The 12,836-nt window shown below is 35.3% G+C and overlaps 1 protein-coding gene across 4 annotated transcripts in view; it reads right to left on the bottom strand.

Annotated features, from left to right (window-relative positions):
* The window catches only part of TRAPPC8 (trafficking protein particle complex subunit 8), an 82,178-nt gene that overhangs the window by 35,734 nt on the left and 33,608 nt on the right, over positions 1–12,836 (bottom strand). For 2 of the 4 annotated variants that reach the window (XM_070513256.1, XM_070513257.1), the window contains exons 12-16: positions 8,435–8,455; positions 7,417–7,548; positions 3,376–3,600; positions 2,315–2,423; positions 58–252 (exon numbers count right to left, since the gene is read on the bottom strand). In XM_070513256.1, coding sequence (XP_070369357.1) covers positions 58–252; positions 2,315–2,423; positions 3,376–3,600; positions 7,417–7,548; positions 8,435–8,455 — 682 coding nt within the window. The remainder of the gene's footprint in view (positions 1–57; positions 253–2,314; positions 2,424–3,375; positions 3,601–7,416; positions 7,549–8,434; positions 8,456–12,836) is intronic. The other 2 variants (XM_070513258.1, XM_014845364.3) reach the window with 1 other exon arrangement.

Here is a 12,836-nt window from a genome sequence, read left to right as displayed (position 1 = left end):
TGTAAGTAAAACAAATAAACAAAAGAAAAAACATGAACAAAAAGTCAAGTATTTCACCTTCTACAACTGCAAGGGGAAATCTTGAATTATCTGAATAACTGTTCAAACAGTATTGCGTGGGATGGAAATTGGATGGAATTACTCCTTTGTTAACCACGGCTACAACTTGTTCCTCAAGTTCTCGCCACTGCTGAGAGGATTCAGAGTCATATTCTTGATCAAGACTTATATGAGTAGCTGCTTGCTTTTCACCTAAAAACAGGTGTCAAAATTAAATACACATTTATTAATACCTGACCTCAAATGAAACATATTTTAAATAAAAATCTAAAGTATCCAAATATATATACATATACACTTGCTCTTGCCTATTTCCAATTATATGAGAGAAAAAGATCATCTTATTAACCCTAGTCTAACTGGAAGTTGCTTATAATATTGATGCTCTTCTCCTCCTCATTCTGAAAGAATATATTTTCCCCAGTCTTCCACAATTTTATATGAAATACTGCAAACATATGGAAAAAGCATGGAGAATAACAAATACTTGTGTATTTAAATTTAATGTTAACTTTTGCTATATGATCCCAAATATTTTTTTTTTAAAGATTTTATTTTTTCCCTTTTTCTCCCCAAAGCCCCCCGGTACACAGTTGCATATTCTTCGTTGTGGGTCCTTCTAGTTGTGGCATGTGGGACACTGCCTCAGCATGGTTTAGATGAGCAGTGCCATGTCCACACCCAGGATTCGAACCAACGAAACACTGAGCCACCTGCAGCGGAGTGCACGAACTTAACCACTCGGCCACGGGGCCAGCGCCCCAAATATTTTTTATAAAATAAATGTCACAGTTGGTATCCTCTATGTAACCCTCCCCAATCCTACTGCTCTCCTTCATCTCCACTGGCACCACTTCTCCCCAGAGCTATTCCGAAGTTAAAGTATAGTGTTCTCATCCATATTTTTTTTTACTTTACCACATAGGAATGTATACATACAATGCACAGAATTAGTTTGTATGTTTGAAATTTATATAAATGAAATTATATTTGATGTATCATTCTGTAACTTTCTTCATTCAACATTATGAGTATTATCCATAGTGAAACATGCAGAACTAGTTTACTCATGTCCTATAGCAGAAATCCATTACATGAATATACAAAAATTTATCAATTCATTCCCTCCTATGGTTTCACTTTTTTTGCTATTAAAAATAATACTGCTATAAACATTCTGATTTTTTTTTTTTTTGACTGAGGAAGATTCACCCTGAACTAACATCTGTGTCAATCTTCCTCTTTTTTGTATGTGGGTCACCACCACAGCATGGCCACCAAGTGGTGTAGGTCTGCACCTGGGAACTGAACCTGGGCTGCAGGAGCAGAGTGCACCAAACTTAACCACTAGGCAACAGGGCCAGCCTTAAGTATTTTTAATAAAATACTAAATTAGATCTCAAGGAGAAACACATTAAGCTCAAATATAAAAATGCTTAGAATTACAAAGTTTACTTTAACATGCATCAAGAGCCTTAAAATAGTTATACTTTTGGCCCAGTACTGTCATTCTAAGGCTCAATCCTAAGCAAATAATCCTTTTAAAAAGTCTTACAGTAAGAACAGTAGAATATTGGCAATACTTCTCTGCTTCTGTGTACATGTGAAATTTCAGTAATAAAAAGACAACAAATTTTATCCACAAAGACGTCCATCACAACATAATTTTATATAAGCAAAAAGATGGAAAACAGTCTAACTGTATAACCAGTTAATATTAAAATACTTTATATGCACTGAATGAAATATCTTACAGCCATTAAAAATGCTTATCGGGGGGCCAGCCCCATAGCCGAGTGGTTAAGTTCTCGCACTCCGCTTCGGTAGCCCAGGGTTTCACTGGTTCGGATCCTGGGTGCAGACATGGCACCACTCATCAAGCCATGCTGAGGCAGTGTCCCACTTGCCACAACTAGAAGGACCCACAACTAAAAATATATAACTATGTACCAGGGGGCTTTGGAGAGAACAAGGGAAAATAAAACTAAAAAAAAAAATGTTTATCAAGATTCTGTAATAACATGAACATTCTTTATATTATGAGAGAAAAGACATTATAATTACAGCTAGTTTGTTGTTATTGTTTTTGGTCTTTAAGGCTGGAAGGAAAAACACTGAAGTAGTGGTTATCTTCAGGTGACATGGTATAAAGTAGCTTATTTTCAAATTTTCTTTAATAACCAAACATTATTTTTTAAATGGAGAAAGAAAAACAAAGTAAAAAAAATAGTCACTAGGTAACAACTTTACTAACCATCTGCTGGTCGTCTGTCGTGGCCAAAGAAAACCCGTGTTGCTGAACTGTTAATATATGGTAAAGGAAGCTGCGGTAAAGGACCATCTGGTGATAGCTGACTTACGTTCTAGGAGAAACACAGAAGTAAAAGAAGAAGAATTTTTGAGAAAACTCTATTTTTTGCCTATTTGCTTCTTCATTTTTTAATACACAAGGTATCAAAAAACGTTAAGCTAGAATATTAAGATAAAGAATTACTAAGTTTTACTTAATACATCAGTGTATAAAATTTCACAACTGGGAAGAACTTTACATCTCCTTTATTCTGGCCCAAGAGAATCTTCCTAAGCATACTCTGCTACTTAGCTCTCTTTGAATGCTAAACTTCAAACATCATTTTGGAGTGCATTTTGCTTCCTGTGACTCACTACAGCACCTGATCTGCCAAAATTCTAACACATACGATTTCAAATCAATACAGTTATAAAAGGGTACTTATTTTCTGCATGACAGATACAATAGTCACTATTCATAGGCTTTGAGGAAAAAAATGACTTTTCATTTTTCCATAAAACCATGCTTTTTATTTTCTATCCTCTTGATTAATGAAATATTTTTTACTTCCATTAATTTTTCTGGGTTACACTAGAATAATCTATTTCCCCCAGATCCGTACCTCCTTACCTTTCAAAGGGAAAAGAGAGAATGTACTTTTTCCAAAGGATGGTAAAAGGACTCTATATGTTATAAAATCAGTTATGATTCAAAAAAAACATAATGAAGAAACAGTCCAGAAAGCTTGTGGCATCTTTTCTTTTTTTAAGATTCCAAGAACAAACCACAAACCAAGTATTTATTAGAATATTAAAATTCTCTTTTAAAGAACTGTGGAAGGGCAATGCAAATCAGATCAATGACCAAAAAGCCTAGCCGGCCACATTTTATTATGACAGATAATTACATATATTCCAACAAAACCATTTTATTAGACTCCTACTAGATAGTACTCAACATGCTTTTTGCTGAAAATGCTGATTTAAATATAATTTTAGTATCTACACCTGAAAATAAGTATTTACCTTGTAAACATAAAGATATTCTCTGAGAAAGGCCCCTTGTTGAGCAGCAGATTGTTTACTTTCATTGATTAATATATGCCTAAAAGCAGACACAGCATTGTCCAGCTGCCTAAGAGTATAGGACTGGCGCCCAATAGTGAAGTTGATGTGATCCTCTGCAAGAGACCAGCCTTTTCCTTTGTAAACTTGCATGGCTTGACAATAGCAGCGTAAAGCATGCTTTTTCTGTAAGAAAATAAAACAGTATTACAATCCACATTTCTCTTGGACTGGAAAAAATAAATATACACACACACAAGTAACTTGTACCTAGTTTTTCCTCTAGCAGAAACTAGAATGATGAGGAAAATGAAATTAACATTTACGAAAACTCCTTTGCAAGTATTACTAAAAATCAAGAAGTCCTAAAGAAAGGCAAGCAGCTGCTTTATAATAATGACTTCTCGAAAAACCATCTGGGAGATTCCAAAGCAGTAGTATACGGAGTCATGGACTACTCAGAGGCTTGGTTGTTACTTGTAACTAAGAGCTATCTTATGAAGTCTCAATTTTGTTGTGGTCATCCCTCTTTATATCACTGCATTAGGCTGAATGGAAATACTCTGTATGTGCTAAAACCGCATATGTGAGTGTACAGTGTATGTGTGTATATATATTTATATATGTATACACATTTTTAAACTACTGTTTTGTTTGGTAGTGACAGAGTTTGGAATTCTTTTCTTTTGCCCATTCCTGCATCCTGCCACACTCATGAGTCGACTTTTGGCATTAATTACATAACACTGCCACCCCCTGAACCCAGACAACCTCCATTTCAAAAATGGGATTTGGAGGGGCCAGCCCCATGGCGTAGCAGTTAAGGTCACAAGCTCCACTTTGGCAGCCTCGGGTTTGCCGGTTCAGGTCCTGGGCATGGACCTATGCATCACTCATCAAGCCATGCTGTGGCAGGTGTCCTACATTTCAAGTAAAGGAAGATGGGCAAGGATGTTAACTCAGGGTCAATCTTCTTCAGCAAAAAGAGGAGGATTGGTGGTGGATGTTAGTTCAGGGCTAATCTTCCTCACCAAAACAAAAACAAAGGGCGGAGGAATTTGGTACCAAGGACGAGGCTTCTCTTCATTAAACCTTTTGCTTCAGAGTATACTCTTGTACCCACTTCCCTCCCCAGGCCAGATTACACACTTTGTATCATGTATAGCCAAAATTGTTTGTTTTTTTAAGAAATGTTTTCTTAATAAAGATATAATGAAAGCAAATCAAAATCATGTGCCACCTGACAGCATGCAATAAGAACAACACACAAGTTCCCTTTTGTGATAATCCTACAAAGATACCTGATTTGAATCTCATCATGAGAAAAGATCAGACAAACCTAAATTGAGGGACACTTTATAAAATAAAGGTCTGTAATCCTCATAAGTGTCCAGGTCATAAAAGTGAAAGAATCCTTCTGAACAGATTCTTCTGCTATAAAGGACATTTATGGGACAACTGTCCAAACCTCAATGGGGTCTGAGGATTGGATAGTAGTACCGTATTAGTACTAAGTTCTTTATTCTCATTGTTGTATAATGGTTATACAGGAGAAAAGTTCTTGTTTCTATGAACTAGGAAATACGTCCTAAGGTATTTGGGGGTAATGGGGCACGGGGTGACAAATTAACTCTCAAATAACACAGGTAAGCAAAAGTTTCTGAACTGTACTTGTAACTTTTCTGTAAGTGTGAGATTGTTTTGAAATAATTTTTAAGTGATGTTCCTTTAAAAAAAAAACCCTAATCTTCATATTGCATTTAGTAAGGGAACATAGATACTGAGTTAAAAACTGAGAGATACAGAAAAACAAGTGAATGTGTCTAAGTATCGAGTTCAAGTGAATTTTTGAGCATTTCTTAGAAAAGCATCTAAAGAGATTTAAAAGGTAACAAAGATTTAAAGTCTGTCCTTTAAAGAAATAATAGAAAGACTATCCCAGATATACTGGACACAAACACATATACCTTCTCCAGCACTTTCTTAAATTTTTTTTTTACTTATTTTAATCTTTTATAATGCTAGTTCTCTTTTTTAAATGCCTTTTACTTACTGATATTTTTAATGAAAAAAATTGAACTATAAAAATTTCCGGGGACTAGATAAGCAATTCAGCGTGAATTCTCAATCAATGAGGACTGAGAAATGGCAGTACTATATATGTAATCTACTCTATTGTCCTCACTCATCCCTGCCAATACATGCACCTGGTTTTTAATGGAAATGTCATGAAAAGTTGGTGCTTCTCAGAAACAACTTGGCCTCAATCAGAATTGTGTGAGCTCTAAGTGCCCTACTCTTCCAAGAAAGATAGATATTCTTGACCAGCTTCAACAGGACATGTATTTGCTTTTCTAATCTGCATTTCTAGTCATGTTTTCAGGATTCTACATACTGTCTGAGAAAGACTTCCTGAGCTCGGGGAATATAGAGTGTGTGCAAGAAATAGCAAAACCAGCTATACTGGAATCATTAACTCTATGAGATAACCACATTTAAAGGGATGATAATTAGGCTAGCTAGCAAATGTACCTCAACCTACCAGAAATGTAGCATTTTTAACTTGCTATGCATTTCCTAGAAGCAATATGCCCTATAATTTCAGAAGGTAAATACAAGCAGCTGTTTCCAGTTCCCATGACATCATCATTCTCACAAATGAAACCATTCACAAAAGTGGACAAAGGTGTGGGAAAAGGATGACATTTTTAATAAGAGACAACAGACCATTCCTAATGGGATATATAATTTTCCTTCTAAGCAAAGGAAACCACATGCTTAATACATTTTGTAAATTTTTTAATAGAACACTTTTAAGCAAAGATAAAAACGGGACAACATGTTTCAGATGCATCTGCACTTACTATGAAGAAGGGCTGTGAAAAATGATGGCTACAGTTTTTAATTTTTTTCCCCACTTTAGAGCCTGCGAAATTCTAATTCATGGGTACATCAGTTATTATAAAAACATTTAATTTTATAAATATTTTTATAGCTTTATATTTAATATAAAGCAAGTTCACAAATTTTGTAACTTGCCAGTTTCCAGAAACAGAGAGAGGAACTCAATCTTGAAATGTTAGTTTTTAAAATTATAGCATTTTTACATGAAATTGAGAGTAATTTTTGGACACTTTATTTCTTTGTACCTTTGAAATAACACATAATTTAAAACACTGGCAAGATTTGGTTAGCACAGACTTTGAGAAATTTAAATATGTTCATAAAAATTCATATTAACTGACTAAAAAAAAATACTCCACCTACTAGTAGACAAAAAGCTCCTTTAGAGATAGGACATGTTGGTTTTATGAGTGCATGCTCAGTTCCTAGCACAGCCCCTGGAATCCAGAGATGACTGTTCAATCCACACTTCTGTGTGCACATACAGTAAACCACCATCTCACTGCTGCTACCACTCTGCCTCCAGCAAAGCGCCAACTAACGTTTAAAGGGACAGCCAGGGCTAGAGAAATCTCTCTAAATTAATAAACATCTCTCAAACCAACTGATTCCAGGAACAAGAGACAGAAGACCTCTACTCATTAAATAATAAGTACATAGCATCATAAGACACTCTGAGAGACCAGAGAAGACCAGAGCTGAAAGAGGAAGAGTTCAACCACTGTCAAGAATAGTTAAAATTGCATTCAGTGTATCTGGCCTTTCATATATATGATTTGGTTTAACCTGACAAAAATTTGGGCAAAATTCCAAATTTTATAAATAAAAAAACTGAGGCTCAGAGAAGTAACCTGTCCAAAGTCAAGCTGTGGGTAAAAGATCAAGATTTGAACTCAGATTTGTCTAAATCCAAATCTCATGCCCTTACCAGAATAACACTTTATCTGGGAAGAAAATTTATTCCCATTTTTAGGATTAACTGTAAATCATAAAAAATTGACAAATGACATACATTTATAAAATAAATAAATTATAAGAAATAAAAATTAAATAATTTGTTATAACAAATTATTTTCTTTTTAAAGAAAATGCACTCACCTGCCCTGCTTTACTAAACCGATGGCCTGCCAGTATCATATGAAACGCATATTTTCTAACCATGGGACTCTTCATGTTTATAAAGCAATGTGCCGCCTGTTCCAAAAGAAGTGCACTTCGAAGATCAGAATCCTATTGAAGGTTTAAAAGAAAAGAAGGTTAGTTTCATAAAATTTAAAGAGAAAAGATAATTGGTGGAAAAACATCTACTTTCTTAAAATAATACATAATCATAGTCAAGGTTTAACTTAAGAGAATCTGAGGATAGAGATCAAGAGGCAAGCCAATCCTGATGATTCTTTCTTCCAATAAGAACAAATTTTTTTTAAATCCTTCAAAAAATTCTCTAGCATGAAATATTTACTTTTGCTTTTCATAAAGCCAAACATCTGCTTATGATATGCACCATGTAATAAATCTCTGAAGAAATGTAATCTGTTTTCAAATGGCAAAAAAGTACAAAAACTGGGAATTTAATACAGGTATACTTATTAAAGATAAACCAGAAAATAGAGCACCAAAAAAAAATAAGATTTACACCAATCTAATTGCTTCTGGAAATTATCTGTGACATCCAATAACATATTTCCATCCATCCAAGACAAAAGGAAAGATAAAACAAACTGTGTAGAGTATGAAATAATCCAATCTACTACTTTATCCTCTATAAAGCTTCATTGTATTTAAAAAGAATTCTCAATTTTTGCTATAATTTAACAGGGCCAAAATAACTGCTCTTCATTAACAAGTTCAGAAGGCTTCCCTTTCAAGGATTATAACCTGCTATTAGTAAATGGTAGAACTCAAATTAGTGTCCACTTCAACCAACTCTTACAACAGTGTCTACAAAAACACATACTGCATTTACATCCTCATCCATAAGGACAACCTTTCAACTGAAAGAGCCACCATCATTTTACAAATAACTGAGAAAGTACTGAAGGTTGCTGATCAAGTATCAACAACATTTTCACCAAAACTTTCTCTAGGTTTTCAGCTATTCTCAAGCTGAACTTACCATGCCCTTCCATGTGTTCTGCTGCCATTATTTTCCCCACGGAAAGTTGAAAACAGAAAACATTGACTTTAAATGCAATAATTTCAACAAATTATAGTTACATCAAAAACCGTTCATAGACCACTGATTATTATAACTATCTCTACAGCAATCATAAAATTCTATTAGAGCGGAAAAGGATCTGACGAAACAATCTAGAAAGCATTCAGTAAATGGCAGGTATTATTACCTATTTCAACCCCCTCATGACAAAAACTAAATGATCAAATGATTTTCCTAGTAAGATCCAAAAGCTGGTTAGTGGAAAAATCAGGAACATATAATTGGCAAGTGGTTCTTAACCAAGGGTTTGTATAAGAATTACTTGGGAGAGTTAGGGAGCTTATTATTTTATAGAAAATGTTTTGTTTTTAAAAAATTACTAATATAGATTCTTTTCTTTTTCAAGAATAAATGTTTGAAGGAAAAAAGTGAACATCCGGCGCCAGCCGGGTGGCATAGTAGTTAAGTTCACACACTCCACTTCGGCAGCGTGGGGTTCACAGGTTCGGATCCCAGGCACAGACCTACACATTGCTTGTCAAGCCACACTGTGGCTGCATCCCACAAAAAATAGAGGAAGACTAGCACAGATGTTAGCTCACCAACAATCTTCCTCAGGAGGGGCCGGCCCGGTGGCGCAGCTGTTAAGTTCGCATGTTCCGCTTCTTGGCCGCCCGGGGTTTGCCAGTTCGGATCCTGGGTGCGGACATGGCACCGCTTGGTAAAAGCCATGCTGTGGTAGGCCTCCCACATATAAAGTAGAGGAAGACGGGCACGAATGTTAGCTCAGGGCCAGGCTTCCTCAGCAAAAAAGAGGAGGACTTGCAGTAGTTAGCTCAGGGCTAATTTTCCTCAAAAAAAAAAAAAACCAATCTTCCTCAAGCAAAAAGAGGTACATTGGCAACAGATGTTAGCTCAGGGCCAATCTTCCTCACACAAAAAAACTGAACATCTTTCTTTCTCATTCCATGTCTCATATGATTTGCAAGAAGTAACTATTGTTACAAGCTTAGTATTAGTGTGTGTCATTTCTGTCTCTCCATATTTTATATATATGTCATATTTGTGCTTATATACTAAATACATTTTTAAAAAATACACATACTTTTTCATACACAAATTGTATCATATAGAGCATTCTTTACCTTGCTTTTTTAACTTAATATCATGGACATCTTTCCAAGACATCTATATCTCTCATTTCTTTTGAAGCTACAGTGTATTCTTAATATAATTTATTAATAGAGTCTCCAATTGATTAATTCTGCTTCATACTTTTGTGACTACAAAAAAAGTTTCAATAAACACCTTTGTAAAAACATTTTTGAGTAATTATACAAAGATTTATATTAGACACATTTCTGGAAGTAGAATCACTTCTACTTCCAGAGTTAATGAAAGCTATGCATATACTTCAAATTCTAATCAATATAGCCAAACTACTACAAAAAAAGTAGTAGCAATATAAATTGTCATCAACAGGGAATGAAAGTGGATGTTTTCCACTTTACTCAGCCAAAAATCATTTTCAAAAATTTTTACCTCTTTAATGAAAAAAAATGACATTTTGTTTCTCAACATACATTTCCTTAATAGTAAGGCTGTTAAACTTTCATATGTTTAAGGGTCTTTGTACTTTTTCTGTGAATTGCCTGTTTATATCCTTTTGTGAATGGGTTTTTGTGATTATCTGGTTTGTAAGAGCCCTTTGTACACTTAATCAATATTAGGCCTTTGTCATACATTTGCAAATAGTATTTCCCAGTTTTTGACATGAAAGAGTTTATTCTTTAGTCCTCAAGCATACCATCTTAGCCCTTATGGCTTCAAGATATTGCATCAAACTAAAAAAGGATGTTATCATTCCTAGATTTTAAAAAACCCTACATTTCTTCTAGGTTTTTTGGGGTTTGTTTTTTCATATTATAACTTAATCAAGCTATAATTATATTATCATGTAATGAATAAGATAAGGAATCCAACCCCAAACAACTAGTTAGATGTCACATATCATTCAGCAAATAACGTAACACTCCCCATGAATTTTAAAGGACATCTAATCATATGTAGTAGTTAAATTCTCATTCTATTTCACTAGTCTGTCTATTCTTATCACCGTAAACAGTTTTAATTTCTGTAGCCTTATGATACATTTCAATATCAAGAGCAGGTAATTATAATTACTTCTATTTTGGAATTTTATTTGGGCTTCTCAATAGAGTTTCAGTTTTTTTCTTTAAGTCCTATAAATTTCTTAAGTTTATTGCTAGCACACGCATGCACATATATACAGTATAAAAACATATTTATTTCTTTAATTACCTATGAAACGTCATTAAACTGCAACACTTGGACAGGCATCAATCCTGGACATTCTCTCTCCCTCTCTCTTTTTTTTTTTTTTGGTGAGGAAGATTGGCCCTGGGCTAACATCTGTTGTCAATCCTCCTCTTTTTGCTTGAGGAAGATTGTCACTGAGGTAATATCTGTGCCAATCTTCCTATATTTTGTACGTGGGATGCCACCAGAGCATATCTTGATAAGCAGTGCAAAGGTCCACGCCCGGGATCTGAACCCGTGAACTCCGTGTCACCAAAGTGGAGCACACGAACTTAACCAATATGCCACTGGGCCAGCCCCAATCCAGGACATTCTTATTAAGATAAGGAATATAGCCTGGATATCTTTGATGGTGCATAAATGATTCTCATGTACAATCCAGCTGAGAAGCAGCAGAGCAAACTCTCAGCATTCTCAAAGTTAACACTCAAGGACTGAATAACTCAGGAGAGATCTGGAAGTCCATGGCATATATTAATTTAGCTGAAGCAAAATTAGACTCTTGCATCCAGCTGTTTGAGAAAGCACCAATTTGCAGAGCTGAACACCCTACATTCATCTCACTGCAACTTTGCTCTTCATTAGTCCCTGTCTCTTATAGTGACACCTAAAGTAGAAAAAGCATTGCTTTGAAACAAAAAAATGGCCCTGAAAAGACTGACAACTCCCATCAGTGTTGATGGAAGAAAAATGAAAGAATTTCACAAAGTGATAGCTTTATCCAGAAAGCAGAGGCTTTGAATGAGTTGAAGAATAAAATTTTATTTTAGTGGTAGTTCATATCTATGATATGATAAGCCTATTATATATGCTCTATATGGAACTAAGGAAAAAAACCTGTGATACCACTTCAACAAGAACTCTAGCCTATGAACTTTGCCCACAACCAAGATATAATTTTAACAAAAGCTGAAAAGGCAACATTAACTTAAAATATGAGGATAAAAATAGGGGGAAAAATCATCTGAAGAAAGGGCTTCAATAAACACTCCCATAAAAACACAGTTGCACAAACTTAACTGAATCAAAGCTCAAGGACAGCTCCAAAAGTTTTTCTTTGCATAATTGTGACGTTAACAGGAAAGCTGATCAATTTACCACAGAAACAGTTCCTCCCAAGCTGGAGAAACGTACAAAAACTGCTACTATTACTATCCTTGAGAAACTGATTTATTGTATTGAAATGCAGTAACAGACAAAATGGGCTATAAGACCAGAATAAATGTCCAACACAGAAACACAGACACAGGTACAGGAAAAGCATCATGTCTTAAGCACCAAAGGCAAACATACTATAATGTGGTGGGAAATGTGGCACTTTTTTTTTTTTTTTAAGATTTTATTTTTTCCCTTTTTCTCCCCAAAGCCCCCCAGTACATAGTTGTATATTCTTCGTTGTGGGTCCTTCTAGTTGTGGCATGTGGGACGCTGCCTCAGCATGGTTTGATGAGCAGTGCCATGTCCGCACCCAGGATTCAAACCAACGAAACACTGGGCCGCCTGAGCGGAGTGTGCGAACTTAACCACTGAGCCATGGGGCAAGCCCCCAATGTGGCATGTTTTATCGTTAAGCTAGGTTTGCTCTGTCATGCTGAGAACCCCAGGGGCTAACACAAGAATAAGATCCACTCGCTCATAAATTTGCAGTCCAAAAAATAAAGTCAAAGCACAACTCTATTTCCTCAGGCCTCACAGCTGTCTTTTGCTATGAGACAGGAAAACCTAGGAAAAACAATTCATGAATGCCAACAGTATGTAACTCAGTTCCCTATCCTCAAGATGAGTGCATTTTTCACAATATTACACAGCCTTTCTAGTTAACAAAATACATAAATATAATCATTCGCTAAAATTTAACATAGATTTATACACATTATGCCTAGTAGTCTTAGCTTTCACGTTATCTCAAAGAAATATCTGAAAGGTACAGCAGAAAAGGCCATTTCTTGGGAAATGTACCACCACTAGCCCCTGCCGTCTCACCCCAAAGCAACAAACGATAATAAGTTTCCTAGAATTT

Source organism: Equus asinus, chromosome 7, assembly GCF_041296235.1.
Source record: "Equus asinus isolate D_3611 breed Donkey chromosome 7, EquAss-T2T_v2, whole genome shotgun sequence".
In the NCBI taxonomy this organism is placed as follows: domain Eukaryota; kingdom Metazoa; phylum Chordata; class Mammalia; order Perissodactyla; family Equidae; genus Equus; species Equus asinus.
This window is presented reverse-complemented; position numbering and strand designations above follow the sequence as displayed.